Source organism: Harpia harpyja, chromosome 11 (assembly GCF_026419915.1).
Source record: "Harpia harpyja isolate bHarHar1 chromosome 11, bHarHar1 primary haplotype, whole genome shotgun sequence".
NCBI lineage: Eukaryota > Metazoa > Chordata > Aves > Accipitriformes > Accipitridae > Harpia > Harpia harpyja.
In genome coordinates, this window is record NC_068950.1 from 38,108,487 (window position 1) to 38,127,203 (window position 18,717).

At 39.5% G+C, this 18,717-nt stretch overlaps 1 protein-coding gene across 8 annotated transcripts in view; it reads left to right on the forward strand.

The window, feature by feature from the left end:
• The window catches only part of ELAVL4 (ELAV like RNA binding protein 4), an 83,523-nt gene that overhangs the window by 18,007 nt on the left and 46,799 nt on the right, over positions 1–18,717 (forward strand). The window contains exon 1 of one of the 8 annotated variants that reach the window (XM_052801763.1): positions 1,888–1,911. The exons of 4 other annotated variants lie outside the window; for them this stretch is intronic. In XM_052801763.1, the coding sequence (XP_052657723.1) occupies positions 1,903–1,911 (9 nt within the window). In that variant the 5' untranslated portion in view covers positions 1,888–1,902. Of the gene's footprint in view, positions 1–1,887; positions 1,912–2,299; positions 2,514–3,050; positions 3,310–3,540; positions 3,700–18,717 lie in introns of those variants that run through there. 3 more of the 8 variants (XM_052801762.1, XM_052801760.1, XM_052801764.1) reach the window with 3 other exon arrangements.

An 18,717-nucleotide genomic window follows, 5' to 3' on the forward strand; every position in this document is an offset into this window, starting at 1 on the left:
TGATGCTTTACAAATGTCACAACTGTGATGTGGTGGTCAGTCCCTTACCCTGAAAGATAAATGGTACTATTGGAAACATGAGAATAAGGTTGACTTTTCCAACAATAGGATTCTGCCTTTGTCTTTACAGAGAGGCCTCTGAGGACGTTTGAGCATTTGTTTTAGTGTTCCTCGGAAAGACTGCGTGTGTGGGGTGCTTTTTGAGAAAGTGGTCAGTGTGCAGAGTACCTGGATTTATAGACGGATAAGATAGCTAATTTTTCAGAGGAGCAGTGTGCAATTATTGTTTCAGAAAAAATGGCTGAATCTTTTTGATATGCATAACGAATTTGTAGTAACCAAGTAGACTGAAGTTGAAAAGACTTAAAAATAATTTCTGGATGCCTTCTTCGGTGTTATTAACCCCTGAAGAGACCTTAAGTAAAAATTTGCATTACAAATCTAACTTTAATATTCGATGTATATTTGCACAAGAATGTATGGTAATATACGAGCTCTGTAGCATTTTGATGCCTGTGTGTTCAGTCTAATAGGTCACTTAAATATTTGAGTTAGGAAATCTATCTTACATGCTAGTTTAATCTTTACTAGTTTTTACCAAGCTACAAATGTGCTCAAAGAGATGCATGGTGAGAGAAACCCTCTGCAGCCTTCTACATTGTTCATATTTTAATTGAATTCGGTGCTCATTCCACAAATACATTGTATGATGTCTTTTAAAGGTGATTTTTTTTCCTCTCTCTCCTTGCTTGGTCTGTTTGTAGCTAGATTTTATAAGCTTACTGTATTTCATATGTTTTGTTGGTGTGTTTTAGTCTGTGTGTGTATCTGTCTAAGGCTTAAAGAAATTTAAAACGTGCGGAATGTCAGTTCAGAGCTTAGCAGTTCAGAGGACATATTTATACTTTAAAAAAAAATAAAACTTCTAGAACAATGATTATCTGATTAGGTATTTTTAAAAATGGTTTTGGTGGTTTGTAGCCAGGTTTTCTTTCTCCAGGAAAGAGCTAGGTGAGCTTATAACATGGCCCATCCTAGCCTTCTCCGTTTTTAGCTCTTATGTTTAAAAACGCTTGCAACGATACTGAATTTTTAAAACATACTTGGCTGTTGAAATGAATGTGTGAATGGTAAAATTAAATGATTCCTATGTATGTTAACAGAGTAGTCCTCGCTTGCTTTACTTGAGGTGAATGTAAATTCAAGGTTAGTGGCAATTACAGGATGCCATGCCGTGTTACTTTAGCCAAAACATGCTTTAGGAAAACAAGTCCGAGTAAGAGAAAGAAACGAATGCTTCCTAACTTGTGAGAATTTTTAGTAAACTCGCTGTGGTCAGGAGAGGGTAAAATGTTGCTGTTTGGAAGTGAAGTTTTGTTAGTTTGTCAGTGGCAGCAAGCGGAGGATTAATGAATGTGCATTGTTAAGTTAAGCATGTTCCTGTCTAAGGCTGGGGGGGGGGGGGGGGATGTCTTTTAAATGCCCAAAGTTCGCCATCGTTTTATTTCCTGCGGAGCTGAGGAATAATGAAGCGAGGTGGTGAAATAATTCTGAAATACTACTGTCGTTCAGGGGGAGTGCTCTGATAAATCAGTGTCTGCTGTGCCTTAAACAGCGTCAAGTGGCAGCAATATCAAATCCCCTTCTGAAAATATGTATTTTAAAAAACCTGACAGGGCTGAAGGAAGGAGAGATGGGTTGATTATTAAAATCAATAGTACCTGAAAATAAATGCAGCTTTAAATGCATGCCAAAGTGCTTTTGTTGTGCCTTTAAGCCTAGAGGCAGATCATTAAATATGCATTTCTCCGGAAAGCAACTGTCGAAAAAGATAAGGTGGTTAAAATACGCCGGACCTGGGAGCCGGGCGTGCAGGAGGTAAGAAGATGTAGGCACTGAAGCATGGCCGAGGTATGACATCGCTGTGGCCGAGGGCTCCTGTGCCGGTGGGGTGGGAAGAGGTAAAAAAAAAAAAAAAAAAAAGATAAAAAATACAGGGATGCGTGTTGTTTCTTCAACCGGGCCTTAATTACTAGACACAAGCAGCAGTTCAGAAATCTGGTCTCTGTTGTTGTAGAGGTCACCAAATCATTAACATTGTCAATCTGGCAGCGGCTAATTTCAATAGCACCTGATGTCGCAACGCCTCCCCGCGCGGCGGCGGCCAATCAGCGCCCGCCCGCCGCTGACAGATGGTCCCATAAATGGATGTAAAGGGGAGCCGCCGGCAGGCAGTTCCAGCAGGGCTCCGCGCCGCTCCGCCCGCCGCCGGGGGCTGCCGCACGGGGACCGCGGTACCTGAGCCTTAAAAACAGAGGCAGAGAGAGAGGGAAGGCAGATCCTCCTTACTATCGCTATTCTTAATCTTTTATTCTCGCTGCACAAACGTCTAGCACTGTGCTTTGTGGATCTCTTGAAAAATAATAATAAAAATAATTCCCTGAAACCGTAGCAAATCTGTAGAAGAGTTGAAGCCTTTCAAGACCCAATATTTGCCATTAAGAATGGTTATGGTAGGTATTAGTAGATTTAAAATCTGATCGTAGCGGGTTTATATAGAGGTAGATCTAGAAGCTAACATACAGATTTTCCCCGAATCTGCATCGTTCTCAGTCTGTGTTTTCACATGAATTTAGTTTTCTGCTACTGATTTGTTTGTACATGATCTCTCCCTTCCCCCCCTTCTCTCTCCCCCTCTCTCTCGCTCTCTCTCTTTCATATTTAATGTGTGCGTATCCTTTAATAAAGGATGTACTTTGTCATTTTAAGGTAATTGCGATTTCTCTCAGAATAAAGGAAAAAGCTCATTTCTAATGCGAGGCTGGTATGTGGCTAACTGAAATGCAAAAGGAAGAAGAGGCTTTTTTTTTTTTTAAGTGGTGGTGGGGGAGTTAATTTCCACATTGACATTTTGGAGATACAAATGCAGAACAAAATCCTGGGGGGGTGGGGGGGGAGGGATGGGGGGGTTGGAGGGGGGGGAAAAAAAAAAAGCCTCGAGATTGGTAATTTTCTTTTGGTGGACTGCGCAATAGGTATGGTAATTTTAAAAGAGGGTGATTTATATGAGCTTCAGTAAATGCTGCATATTGTATTTCAAAGAGTTTCCTGTCATGACCTCATAAAAAGAGGAGGAGGCTTGTATGTGTTGCAGCGCCTAGTATATGTCGATTTTGTTGCATCGTTGGGCAGCAGCGCTGTAAGAAGGAATGTCAGCTTTTACATAACGCTCTTTTTGCTTTTGACTCTGTGAGGGGCTGTAAGGGTCCATCTTTGTGATCACAGATGGAGTGGAATGGCTTGAAAATGGTAAGTGAACGGGGAGAGCCTGCTTGTGGGGTTTTGTCTCGCTTCTCGTGTGCCTCGCGAATTTCTTTTGTTCGGGGTGGTGGATTGTGAGTCATAAAATAAAATTAGAGAGCCTTGTTTATTTTTTTGCAGGATATGTCTGCCTGTGCGCGCGTGTGTGTATATATATATCTCTCTATATATCTATTTAATGTATCTAACTGTGATGGCACTTCACGGCGTTTCCATTGAACGTTGCATTTCAGTCGAGCGAGGATGGTCTCTGCTGACAGTCACGGTGTCATTGTACCGCATGTGCCTGGCGGATCAGGCAGCCGATGATGCCTTTTAATCTCCGTTTGTATTCCACCAGCCTTAAATACAAACCTAATAATCGCCTCTAAAATTCAGGTATTGCGTTTCCTGTGGAGCCGGTGCTGTAGAGGATGGATGGATGGATGGGTGGATGGAAGGAAGGAAGGAAGGGTGTGTTTTTTTTGTGTTGGGGTGGGGGCTGGGGGGGAGCCGTGTTGTTTTGTGCTTTTTTAAATGCCGGGAGAAGTCAAAGCCATTTATGTGAAAAATAGTATTTCTATTTTTAGACGATATTCTCCTGGCAGAGGAGCCCGGACGCGCTCGTCTCGTCCCCTCTTTTGTGCTTTCCTTACAGATTGTGCAAAATGGCATGATCAAATACAACTGCCGGGGACTTTGGGCTGCGCCGAGCGGGGCGACCCGGGGTGGGGGCTGGGACCGAACCCGCACAATACCCATCCCTCCTGCCAGCCCCACGGGATGCTGGGGGGTGCGGGGGTGTGGGTGCCCCCCTCCCCTTTTCCCTTCATTTAACGTTTTGCAGACTTTTGCCGCGGATATTTATTATAACCGGGGAAACAAAGCGACGGTCTTTTCCCATTCTTACAGGATTGTCTTTGTCTAGCTGCTTGTTTTGATGGGTGTAAAACAAATAAGATTAGACTGAGCAGCCGAACTGAAAGCGATAGCTGGGAGGAAAAGCCAATGAAAGGTTGCCGGGGAAACGAGCATAGGGGAAGCTGAGTGGGGGAGCAGGTGGCAATCATGTGGGAATACTGCAAACAGTGTAAAAAAAAAAAAAAACTAAAAAAAAAAGCAGGGGCTACCTCGATTATCTCTGCTGTTCTTTGTGGCAGTCACAACTTTAATTATTCTTTATAAATAGGTGTTAATTACATTTCTGGCTCAGGCTTACAGTGATTTCTAGAAATCTGGTTTTAAGCATCTGTTCTTTCTCCTCTGCAAAAGAGGGTTATCTTTCCTTTTTTTTTTTTTCCTTTCCCCCTCCCTGCTGTGAAATTGTACGTGCAAAAAATTGCAAGGAATCCTGTGAGGCAGTATTAAAAAAAAAATGTAAATTATATTGAATGAAGTTGACAGAGGTATAATAGTGAACTCCCACAGCTGATAGCTTCTGCAAATCATTTCTTAGAATTTTCCAGCAAATGTCCCTATGAGAACAGTAGGTAGAATGAATTTACCCTAAGCAGTGATTTTGTGTTAAGTGATATTGGTATTTTTACAAAATCAGATGGTTATATGGCAGAATAATCAGTTCAGGGGAGTTCACCATATCCTAGGGTTTATGTGCTGAGTGGAATTTACAAAAATAATGAGATTATTCTTCTCTTCGTCTCCAGCCCCACCTTTAGCCACAGTCTATTCTATGTCTGCTGGAGCAATATCCACTTCCAATCTCAGGCTTCTTGTGGCAACTTTACTTTTTAAACAGCAGCTGAATATTTTGCTAATTGTGAGGGTATCTTACTGTAGTGGTGAACAATAATGGGAAACAGCTATTGGTGCTAGAAGTGTTAAAAAAGCATAGTAGACTAGTAAGTGATAGACGGTAGCGTAAAAGATATAAAAATGTGGTTGCCCAGAAAATGCTCATCTATCACACATCAGGAGGCACAAGAGAAGCAAAGCAGGAATATAGAACATGCCTGCCTTTCTCTCTTCACATATTCAGATATTTTTACTTTCTTCCTTTCTCTGGTGCAGGGTTACTTTGAATGCAAATTCAAGGAGGAATGGTGGTGCTTAGTTTTAATATGAATAAAAAGAAATTAAATCCCCCCTTTTAATTTGCTTTGTTTTAAGTATTGCTTCTGCTGCAGTCCTTTCTGTGAAGAAGTAATTGAATGGCCCTCTGAAAACTGCACTGCTTTACAATGTGGGGGGTGGGGGGGGAATCTTGAGGGTGTGTGTGCGTGTGTAAAATTCTGTATTTTACAGTCTGTGCATGTGCACAGAGATGTATTCTGACATGCATTGTAGTTGTACGTGAGAGTAAAATAATTTTTCTTCTGTCCAAAACAGAGATACTGTGTTCTAAATCTGTTAACTTAGTCATGACAATAAATAAGGGTGCCTTTTATTATACACAGCTGCATTGTTTGTTTTAAGAGTCATCAGCTAGTAAGCTACATTTTCATTTTCTGTTCAATTTGGTGTTTCTACAAAGATTTAAAAATAATGTAATCCTTGTTTTAAGGCGCACGTGTTTCTGCCCCGATCTTCCTCATTTCTTTGTTTTAAGATTATATTAATGAATACAGCCTGCATGTACATAGTGACATTTTCTTTTTGCATGTAAAAGATAGCATTGTAAATCCTCCTATAGAAAAATAGCTATTAAGTTAGTGAGATTGAATTAAGATTGCTACAAATACTAACGAAAGATTAAAACATAAAACCTCTTTCTGTTAAGACAAAAAGGTAGAGAAAATGTAGTCGTCTTTAGACATGACATTTTTTTAAAAAAATTGTTGTCTTGGTGAACTACTAGTCAGAAGGGAGGAAATTTTACAGTTGGATATTGATACAGTGTGAATACCAGCCATCAGTTTAAAATCTTATCCCCATGTACTCTACTAATCAAGTTCCCGTGTTAGATACAGGCATGCCTCTCCACTGTTGACTGGCTTGGTTGCCTCCTTTGCGTTCTTCCTCTTTATTAATTTTGCGTTTTTGAGCGCTCTCAAAGTGAGCCGGAGCTGTTGTGACAAAGGATGGTTACAGTGAGCTAGAAGGGGTATACTTAAAAATCCCGTTTGAATGGGTTTGGAATAGTCTTCATCATCTTTATTTGGTCCTGTTAAATATTGTGACTCTGTTGAAAGAAAATCCAGTTGCATTAATCTTACATATATTTAATGTATTAATTTTTTTGAAATAATATCTTCTAGGTTACAGTGAATTTTTTTTCTCAACCTTCCTACTTGGTATGCTGGGAGTGTACTAATTAAATGCAGGTTATTTTCTGTGTGTAATTGTCATACTGTTGGTACATAACCTAGAGCCACTCCACACCCCAAGGTTTTTCAAAAGAAATAAAGTCTGATTGCGTCCCACATTCTGGCAGGGGAATTGGTTTTCTTCTTTGGGAACTTGCACTTTCAAAATAATTTCAGCAAACACCCCAGGCAAGAAATGGGCAGTGGCAGAGAATATTATAGCAAGAGGGAGAGAGATGCAGATAACTTGACAAATCCACTTGTCTGTTTTGGCAATCTGTGTCCACTGGACAACTCATTTACATGCCTGGACACATTAAAATGTACATTTGTTTGTCTGTGGGACAGCTAACTGGATACACTCCGATGCACTGGCAAATACTGCAATGCAGTATTTTTTTCAATGTCATTGGGGTTTTGGGGGAGAAGTGGGCGCAAACAGTCTTTTTGCAAGCGAGGCAATGTTAAAAATCATGGTACCTCTGTAAAGGATAGGCCAGATTTTGCAAAATTTGCTAATCTGTGATGGAAAGTCACCCCTCCCCCAATGCACTCCTCTCCCTCTCTTCCTCTTTCTCTTTTTCTTTCCGAGTAGGATGGAGGAAGAGATGGATATGCATGTGTTTTTATGTGTGTGTTCATGCGTGTGTATCTTCCCTTCTCATTTGAATGGACATTAAGGAAAATGCTGGGATTTATATGAGAAGGGAAAGGGCATTTGTGTAATGTAATGCTTTCCAATTGTTTGTGTAAATGTCCAGTTACCAGCAGCATAGGACTTCCAAGTAACTTTAAAAGCAAGGCACATTTTTTCATTTTTAAAGAATTTTGCAAAGAGGAGGGTAGTGTTTCAATTCAACAAGTACAATAGATTTAATCCTAATAAAAATACTCTTTAGGGGCAAGCTGTACCTTGCCTTAGCCTTTGCATTTGAGTACGTTTAACCATTTGAGATAATGTAAGGTGAAGATGTTGGAGAAATGGATATTCAAAGACTGTTTGCTTCCTTGCTTTTTCCCTTCAAATGATCAATCTTTACTTTCTAAAATACTGGAATATTTTAGGCGCAGGGGGCTTTTGTAGGTCACTAGCTTTACAGCAAGAAGAAGAAAGGAGGGAGAAAAGGTCTCAATGTGTCAGAGGCAGTAATTGTCTAAAATTAGCCATCTAGAAAAGGCAGGAAAGGCTTGGAGGGAAGAGAAGGAGGCACTAATATGTGAAACAGCACTGTGCTAGTCGGGGAGATAATGAGTGATAAATTTGAACTGGTGCAGTGGTGTGATGCCCATTAATTTCTCAGAACCTTGACTTTGCAGGTTTGTTACTCTGTTGTTCACACCTTTAATTATAACCAGTTTTGGATGATAGCTTGTGGCACTGAAGAAGAGACCTTTTGTTTGTTGTTTACTTATTTAAGTATTCAGACAGAGTTTGCAATAGCATTGGAACATCAGTGTTAGAAATGAAATACTTTCAGATGAGATTATAAGAATGCAATTAATTTTTGCAACCACCTAACATTGTCTTATTTGTAGCATTTACATTGCTTGCATAAATTAATTAAGAACTGGCTGAATAGAACCGGTGTTAGGTTGATCTGTATCTTCTGTCACTATAATCTGTTTTCCCTAACCGTTTTGGAGCTCCTAATGCATTATTGCTTCTTTAGGGCCCCCAAAAGTAGGGAGGAAGCTGAGAGTCTGCCTTACCTATTGTTCTGCCCTTGACTGTGTCTTAGGTGAGGACTTTCACCTCCATGAAGAAAATATGTAAAAGCCAGGAAATGCTGCAAACCAGTTAGGAATTGTTAATTAAATGGGACAAAAAGACAGAATATTAAGGGAAAAAATAATTTAAAAAAAAGCTAAACCTTTGTGCGTCCTCTCTGGAAATCGTTTAGTTGCACAGTAAAACACAAGCCTGGCTTTGACAATATTTAGAGTCACGATGTATATAAAATTCTGTAGTACGCCTTTGTTGCTGAGGCACACACAATTGCGTCAGCGATGCTGTTGTGATGGGAAATTATATGTCCTTGAATTCTTAAAAAAAAATTATTCATTTAATATTGAACTTTTTTTATTGCTATAAAAGCTCTTAAACATAATGGTTGGTATTTTTCCTAGTCTGGAGCTGTGCGCCAATGTTTTTCAGAATGGGGTGGTCGTGTATTTGGCTTTTGAGCATTCGGAGCTCTTGGAGGTAAAGGTGATAAGATAATGTATGTTTGTTTCAAAACAGACGCAAATGGCTATAGGAGGTGGTTCTGTCATTCGCAGTGCTTCAGGAAGGTTCCATGTGTAATGCATCTCTGTCCACGTAAGTGATTTTCGGTGTTGGCAGAGGGCAGCAATGCCACTGGAGCCTTTCCAGTAGTGTAAGTCCTTCAGATCCAGCCGCCTCGCTGCGTACCCGGGTGCGTTCACCGAGCCGTGGAAGGAAAACCAAACAGCTCCCTCTGGTTTTTACTTCCTGAGGGACGTTTGGCAAGAACGTCCTATCTGACCCTCCATGTCGAGACCAAAAGATTGCCGCTGGAGCAGGTAACTGCACTGCGCTTGGGCCCTCTGTGTTGGCCTGTAATTGCATGTGTGCTCGTTTGGAGTAGCCGATTGTTTTTTCTGAGCACTGTGAAGTGTTTACTCCCAGGTTAAGTGCTCTTGAAAAGCTTTTGTAGGGACATGAGGGATGAAGGAAGCTTGTCCTTCTTATTTTTTCCTCCCCTTATGAATCTCTCATTATTGCATACTGGAAAACTAGCAAAGACAGCAATACTCATAATTTGCGATTTAAGGTAGATCTGACTCCTCTTGTAACGTTATGTCCCATTGCCCAGCAAGGATGTGGAATTCCAGGAACTGACTCTGTCCCCTTGTCTCTCCTGCTGCAGATCAGGACAGTCGCCAGAAGGCCATGTTTCTCTACTGCTCTTAAAAGCAAAACTGATATTTGTGACTTTGAGAATTATTATTGCTAGACTAAACTTCCTCAGAAGGTTTCGCATTGGAGATTTTTTTTGCTTAATATGTGGATTAATTTAAACTCTTGATGTCTATGATGTGCTTAAGGTGTGTGGAAGTCAACCTGTTTCATGTAGTTCTGGTTTGAGAGGGTTGTAGAAAACTACACAGGCAAAATACTAACGATCCTTTTTGCTGATTTGAATGCTAATCTGTGGAGGAGGCCGTGCCTTTTCTCAGTCCTAAGCTGACATGTAGAGTCCCATAGCGATAAGCAGTTTGATGTTAGATAATATAAAATTCATGACTCAACAGCATGAAATAACCCATCTTTTAAGTCGCTACACTGTGGTGAAGCGTTAACACGTTCTGCATTTGGGATCAGAGATATTTGGGGGTATTTGGCTTTTTTACTTGATTGAAGAGTTTGTAAATGTGACTTAATCGCTCTACTTGTATTCTACCACTGGTCATCCTTGATCTTTGAATCTTTCTTGCTTTACTATGTGCAAAAGAACTTATGGGCAAAGACTCATCCTGTTATTTCTGTAGAGCATAAGGCACAGTCATGACACTGTAGAAGTAATAATGCATGTAAACAAATGCTCCTTAAATAAAAATAGTTCTAATACTGTTCCCTGTATATCTTTGTTCCAAATGAAGTTACTGGCAGTAGATGAGTAGGGGGAAGTTGATTTTTAGCAGAAAGCGTGAATGCTGGAAATTCTTCCTAATGTGCATGTGCCAGCTATACTGTGGCAATGTTGCTGTTGATTCCCTTCCTGTGAGAGCAGCTGTTCAGGGAATTAATCTCTTTGCTTGATGCAGAGGGTCCTGAAAAATTCAATGCGCAACTACGGTGGTAGCTGTGGCCATTTTTAGTGTGACCGTTGATGGGAACTAACTCCATGATCTAGCACAGTAGCATATTGTTCTTTAGACTAACTGGGCCAGGACAAAATTATCATTCTGTATTTCGTGTGCTCTGTGAGAGATTCCGGAGTGCACTGCAGAATTTGACATTGTGTTTGATAATTTATAGAGCACAGTTTATATTTAACTGTAGACACACTAATCCAGGGAAAGAGTAGTATATTTTTAGAATCCCTTTTTTATTGTCTGTGCTTGTCATTACCCAACTACTGAAAGAAATGTTCACAAATGTAGATGCTCACTGGGGTAGAAATTGTTGAGTTTAATTTCCATCGTTAGTCTTTGCTATATGCAAAAATGAACGTTATTTGTGTGATGTTCTTTGTGATTATCAAGAAGCTTTGCAGCCTTACATAGGCATTGCGGCTGCTGCAGGAGCCATGTTCTCCTCCAGCGCTTCGACACCAGGCTGGACCAGGACACCTAGGCTGAATGCCTCAGTGGTCAGGGATGCTTAGGTGATATATTAGTTTTAGTACTGACACAATGTCACTTCTGTCACCAAGTTACCCTTCTTTGAGGTGAAACACACAAGATGGAGTGGATCCAGCTCTGAGTTGAAAGCATCTATCTATGACTGTTGAGTATTGTAAGGGAAAGGTAGCCAGTAGAAAGGACATTAACTTGGTTATTTTGACGACTTTAATACTCAAGGAAGCTGTTCTTATGTGTTTAGACTCTTAGGACATTTCTGCCTAGTAATCTCTAATAATGCTGTCATTTTTCCAGTTGCCTATTGACATCTAAGCAAAATGTACTGTATGGGTTTTGAGTCAGGACAGCTGGGGTGGCCGGGGTCCCACCCTGTCTGCAAGTGCCTGTATCTGAGCAGGGGCTGGTGTCGGCAGGGCTCCTGTGGGGTGCGTTAGCGGAACTGTGTTTTAATCAGGAGTATGTTATCGATGAGGTCTGCTCATTGGTTTGTGGTTTGGTTTTTTTTTTTAAGAGGTGCTTTGAAAGATTTTTTTTATTATTATTTCTTGGTGTTCAAGGGTATGTTAGTTTATTTGAATAAGAATTTGGTGAATTAGGATATGATTTCATTTGGAAATTTTAGGAGGCATCTTAGTAATTGGAATAAGGAGGGTGTTTGATTTGGCCTGTGGCATCTTTCCCTTCCTTAGCACAGAGATTAATAGAGCTTATGTCCAGGATAAACCATTAGGATTTGTTAGCCTGATCTATGACAGATACATGCATATGTGCTTGATATTTTGTCCTTTATTGATGAATAATATATTATTAATCTATGGTAGTGGGTCTTTGAGCTTAGCATAGATGCTTTTATGTATGAGATCATTTGAATTTAAGTAAAGTATTACTGAGATCTTTATCCCATACAGTACATTAAAACTTACTGTCATTTAAGCCATTGTGTAGATACTTCTTTTGTGAGACCATTGGAGTAAACAGCTGCCTCTGCGTACTAGAAGGTCATTTCTGATCATTTTTCCACCAGAAATTTCTCAAGTCTTCAACTTTATTATCTGTTCATGACCTTTAAGATGATGATGGCCACATTACTTTGGAGTAATTCATTGTACCTGTGTCTACCATGGGTGTGGTACAGAAGCAGGAATGTCTATATTTCATGAAAAGATTATTTCCATAAGTAATATTAATGTGGTACAGGGCTGTAGACTTACAGGTGAATTGTAGAAAAGATGTAAATTTCTTTTTTATTACCAGTCCAGTTCAGTTTTAAGAGAAATACGCTGTTGCTTTGCAGTACGGTAACATTTCTGATGATGGAGATGGAAACTGTGGTGTTCTGCTAAGTCCTATTTTGAGGTCTATCTCTTAGACCTGCAAGCAGCAGTATCCATAGAGATGATGTTGCCAGCAGCTGAGATGTACACATGTTGATTAGTGTTTCCTAACTGCATTTACCAGTGTGTCTTCATTAAGGTCCTGTTGAGGACACAGCCTTAAAACATCTTGGTTGTGGTGTGCGTTTTGCTAAGCTATCCATTCCTGCCTAATATAAGCCTGTCTGCATGAAAAATGTATGGGCAGCATTTTCAGAAGAAGAACTTACAGCTTAGGAGCTGAAATCCTATTGCAGTGAACATTAATGAATCTTAAATTGCTTAAGGGCTTCTGAAAATTGTAGCTTTTGTTTCTAGAACTTCAGTAGAAATAACAGCGGGGGGGGGCTGGATGTTCCTAGGCTTCACAGAGAGATTCCTCTGTCCTTGCTTTGCTTTGCCTTCTGGTAAGTAGATGTTTTTAGGTTTCAGTATGGCTTGTGATACAGCTTTCACTGTCTAAACTTTCAGGTTGCAAATGATTCTAGATTATTTTCTTAAAGGGAAAAATGTAAAGTGGAATTGTGACAAGTCTACAGCAGCTGAAGACTTGCAGCTGTCTGCTTCTCACATGAACATGTACGTACCTGTGGGAATCTGTGTGTCAGTACACAGTGCAACATACATATTCCCAAGTCAGTAATATAATCCAGTTACTGATTAGTAATATATAACTCAGTAATACAGTCAGTAAACTAAACAAGTAGGTAGTGATTAGGAAACAAAACTCTGACCTAAAAATAAAATTCAGAAACTAACCAAAAATATAAAAAGACTTCCACAATTTCCTTTGCTTTCATTTCAGTGTATTTTTAGGCTGTACGTCCTTTAGACTGAAGATCTGTCTTGGATGTTGATCTCCACCATGCTCTTGTAGTATCATTATTATTATTACCTAGTATCCAGGCTTTTCAGAAACCCTCTCCAATCTTTCAAGGTTGGCCTCATATACTTAAATGTTTTCGGTGGTGTTTCTTTTTATCACCCTGGTAGCACAGATTTTAAATATGGTTTTTGTTAGTCCCTTTCCCTTTTTCAAGAGGGACAAGGCAGTCACTGGGAGACCTCTTGCCTTTGTGGTATCTGCCTAATAAAATCCAATCCATGGAGAAAGAGGATGTTTTCATCACATTTTGGCTTGGAGCATCAATCAAAGAAAGATCTCATCGATGAGATTGTTTGTTTTTTCAGACTCCTTTAGCCTTCATATGCAGCTTGAAAGAACAAGTAGTAGATCCAGATGAAAAGCCAGGAGGGAATAAGGAGCAACCCGGAATGATGAAATAAAATAAAGCCCTTGTAAAACTTTAGGTACAGAACTGCCTGGTACGAATTTGGGAGAAGTAGAAGGGCGATTGAAGAGGAAATAGATGTTGCTTCAGATGGCAGAGCCGGACCGTGTAGCCTTTGTTCTGGTTTAAAAACAGTACAAACCTTTGAGCAGAGGCGGCCGGTGACCCCTGGTGATGCGGGTGGGCAGGAGCTGTTTGGCCGTGTCCTGGCCCAGAAGTGGGACGCCTCCCCACCACCGGCCTTTGTCACAGTCCGTGGCATGTGGGACACGAGGGGTTGTAAGGGGTTCTAACTTGAGCTAATTGTGTAGCCCATGTAATAGAGTGGGGACGCACCCGTTTTCCTCTCTGGGTGTTTCCGAAGATGGCTTTCTCCAAAGCTGTGTTCCAGAGCGGTGTTTGAATGCTGTGAAATCAAGGCTGTGTTCTCCCGTATCTTCATATGTAAATTATGTTTAATGGCAGAAATGATTACAAGCAAATTCTGGTGAAACCAGTCTAAATAAAGAAGGGGATAGCTGGCTAGCTTTCTAGAAGTCAGTTTGTCTTAGTAAAAAGGATGACCCTGATACAGGGATAGTAGGAAACTTCTGTGACCATCACCTGTTATATACTACTTTTCCTCACTTAATGTTTCATTAGTGCTGTTGAGCACGTTTGCTGTAGACTTTCATAAGATGTTTGGAGAACACAGAAGAATAGAGCCAAACACCTCTGAGGTTTCAAACATGCATAGGTTTTCTGTAGTCTTCGCAAGAGGTGAAGAAGCTGGAAATAGCAATTGAAAATTAAGCCCAGTAGAAGTTCATGAAGAACCTCAAATACTGTGAGTTGAGGCAATACATGTGATAGAGCTATAACTATATTCTGCTTCTGGAAGAATGTTTTGTCCTTACAAATGTGCAGTGCAGTGCTTCTATCGTGCTTTCCAGAAATTGCTGTGCATGGAGTGTTTGTCCAAGTATCTCCTTCCCAGTCCTGTGTGTTTCCTCTGGGCTTTGGGGAGTGCTGAGCTCTATGTATGCTAATTGTAGTTCTCCTCCTTCAATTTCTTATCCCCAGAGTACCTCCTGGAAGAGTAAGAGACCATATGAAGTGTGTGATATGATGCATTTGTTCCTATCTTGTGTATGGTTATTGGATATGTAGTTCTGAGTGGTTTCCTCTACTGATACCTTAGTAGTTATTGACATTGAAATGATTGTGACTTATTTAGGTGTCTCCTTTATTTTCCTCACTCATTCCCTTTTGTCCTTGAAATCAAATGCAAAACTGTAGAGTCTACATTTCATGGAAACAGAAGACATACTTATCTGAAACTCTCGGGGGAAAAAAAAAAACAACCTACTGTTTGGTGCATTATTATGCTGTTTGGCTTTTTGAAAAAATTGTTAGGAGTGGTGACCTTATCACTGGGCCAGGTTTGAGGATACGGTGGTGTGTTGTGGAGCTGTCACAGCTTCCTGTGTAACTTCAGCAGTTTGCCTAGATACTTTCCTCTGGCTTGATATTTTTTCCCTTCTGCAAAACTTGGAATAAAAATAACAGGTTTTGCCTTTCTATTTTTTTGTCACTGTGTTGGTACAGTGGCAATCCCTGCCCTTAACCACCCATTTGTACAGCATCTAGCACAACTTCGTGCTGGTGTCAGTTATATCCTTCAGGCACTGCTGTGATAACGAGTAATATTGCCAATGAACTTTGCATTCATTTCACTGCAGATTGGGGACAGAATATTTTGTTTTAGCATGTTCACACAAAAGTCTGTAATGGACCAGATCAGGATGAATTTAGCTGTTAAAGAAAATAATTTTCTCTGTTTGAACTAAAGCGTGCCTCTTAAAATGAATGCATTTGTCGTCCTCTCCATTTGGATCACTTGTGTGCTCTGTACAATTATGCAAACTTACTGAAAATGTTTGAACACCATTTCAACCTGAGTGCAGTGCACTCTGAAACCAAGATTTTGTAAGAAAGGCTGTATCCCTGCCATGAGAGCCAGAGACAGCTAGTTTTCTGAGCTGAGACTTTCAGCTCTATCTATATTTAAAATATTAAATATGACTTTTACTCGAAGGAAAGCAAAGGTGGAGCATGTAAAAGTGCATATGAGTGGGGAGCATGTCAAAATATGGAGGGTTAGATAATGATTTGTTTCTGGGATATTGGATTTGCCTCCAGGCAGACTTACTCAAAAGCTTCATTTTCCTCCTTTATTTCATGTTCATGATGTATTTATTAGGTAAATAATAGCAAAGTCTAGTTGTGCAGTACATAAGCTTTAATAAAAATGTAATTGACAGTGAAATTTGACAGTTGTGTTAGAAGAAAAACTGTACTGGAGCTGCACACAGAACATTGTTTGCCTCTCCTAAGGTCATGTTAGAAAGCAGCCGACATAATGTGTATGTGAGGTTCGGGTGCACCTGCTTCTAGCTCTGGCTGGAGTTGTGGTTTTGAACCAATGAATACTTAAAATCAGTATTTATTTTTTTTAACACTCCTATGGGAAGACGACATGATCTGTCCTGAAGATTTTATGATCCAGTGCCTCATTCTGCAAAAACGTAGGGATGTGCTTAATCCCCCTGAAGCGAGTAGCAGCGGCTGCAGGTAGAAGCGGGGTGGGGGCATGCAGCTGCTGGTCCGGGGCCGAGGGATCTTGTCTTGGATGTATTTGTATGTTCCATTCCATACCTATGGACCGACCTTCTGGCTTTGGCATTGCTATTCACATGCAGATTGGGAGATGGGAGGGCAGTGGATGGATCAGTCAGGCAGCTCCTGTAAATTGGGTTGTTATCACCTGCAGGAAAGTTCTTGTGGGACGGAGGCTTGTGCTGTGCTGGCTTCCATTCAAAAGAGCAGATATGCTGGGAGTTAAAGCCTGTTTCTCATTATAGAAGGAAAACCTTTGTGAATCTACGTTTATTTTCTTTGAGAGGTTTTGTTTGTTTCTCCTTTTGTCATTGTTGTTCAGGAGATGGCTATGGGACCTCTGCCATGGCACCATTTGTTTCCACTTGTAAAAGCAAACAAGTTGCAATGCTAATTAAAGAGCTTTCTTTAAATAATGCAAAGCTCTTACTTTATCTATCTAAATTCTTTTTTATGGGAGAATGTTCTGAGTTTGTTCATTAATGAACACTTAGAAATAATATAAAATTAGACCTCATGAATTCTTCATGAGATGTAATTTACCATGATCACTTTTCCTGGTGTTTAGGTGCTGTGAACAGTTCATTATTCATAGATAACTTTTTTGACTTCTGAGTCCTCAAAGTGGATATGTCTGCATGAATTCTGCAATTTTTAGAATTTCTTTCAGATTTTGATTTTAGGAAATGATTGCTTGTGTTATGTTTAAAAACACTGCTCTTTAGTGCCTATAAATAACACTTATTCTTAAGATTCTTAATTGTTACTGGTTTTTTCATACATAAATTAATTTCTGTTTATTGTGAAATATGGGCAGTAGAGTATACATAATTCAGATAACAAGAATGGGTGCTAATTATTTGCTGAATACGAGCTCCTTTCAGCATACGTATGTGACAGTCTTTTCAGTTGAACGTGCAGACCTTCTTTTAGACTGCTGAGAACAAATTTGGTAAATATGAAGCATGTATATTTACATTTATCGAGCCATTGGCTATTGCTTATGTATGCAATAGGGAGATAAGGCTGTCTTAGTCTGTGGGTAGTTTTCTAAATGATTCATTAACTGTGCTTTGTAATGGTAGATGGATGTCACATTTATTGTAATAACTGAAGATTAATGTCAGTTACTCTAGCTTGTTTAAGCATTGTAATAGTTGTGTTTATACATACAGGTATTCTTTGCATTATTGTTGGAGCTAATATTTCAGCAGGAATAAATTGAAATTAATTTAATTGTAAAAAAAAAAAAAAAGACGACTGAAGTATTTCTGAAACATTATTTGTAATGTAGGAGTTGCTATAATGGTTATTTGTTGCTGATACTTTGTAGGAGGGGTTATACCAAGCCTTTTGGTAAGCAGTGTTTTGCAAAACACTGGCAAAGCTTATGCTGTCTTCCTGAGCAGCAAAGCATTTCTTTGTGAAATCTGTCAAACTAAAATACCTCGTACTTTGCTGATACATTACCATACTGAGAAAAGTAGTACACCGAGAAGACATTTTTAAAAGTAGCAGTCTGATGAAATACATCCAGAATTTGAAATATGGGTTGCCTTCAACTTACAAAATTGCAGTCTTTAAATTCTGTCAGATAGTATTTTTTTCAATGTTATAAAGATAGAATATTCAAATTATTGGTAGCTAAATTATCAATGTCTATCAACAGTTACTGCAGCTCATTCTTCTTCAGAGATACTGTTATCCTGTATATAGAACATGGTGTTGCAGTATTGGGAGTCTGGCAAGTTGTTGCCAAAAACAACCACCCAAAAGAAAATGCCTCTTTATACCAGTAGCGTGTGAATGTCATCACACATGATGTTTGCACTGTCATGTTTCAAGACCAGTCGTAGCTGCCTAAATTAGTTCAGAGAAGGTCTACAAAAACATAGAGATGTTGCTAATTTTAAGTGACATGTATAGAGGTTTAATACTAGTCTTCAAGGGATAAGAGTATATCTTGTTTTAAAAAAAAATTAATGTTGGGGTTAAGTCACTGCTGGATTTTCCACATTTTTTTTGCCCTTATCCAAATAAGCCCTTGACAAGTTAGACTTATAGCCTCCTTTAGTATTTTTGTAGAACTCAGCTATTTAGTATTTTTGTAGAATTCAGTTACAGCCCAACACTTTCTTGTGTTAAGACAAGAAGTTATTACCAGTAATTAAAACATAATGGAAGTTAACTGTGTGCCCAGGACACTAGAGTATCTATTTCAAAAATGTTCATGTCGTGATACAGGTATTGAATTAAAAAATCTAAATCTTAGTGTTGTGGATAGAAAAAACAGCAAATAGCATATTGAAATGTATTCTTTGAATAAATAACGTTACTCTTATGTAATGTGCTGACTGACGTGGGATCAACAACTACTTTAATGTTAAAAACAGTCATTGACAGTGAATGTCCCCGTGCATGCACACTGAACTCTTAACAGTGGATTTGAGCTTTAGACGTGTATGGGAGAGCACAGAATGTTTGGAAAGGAGAGCTAGGACT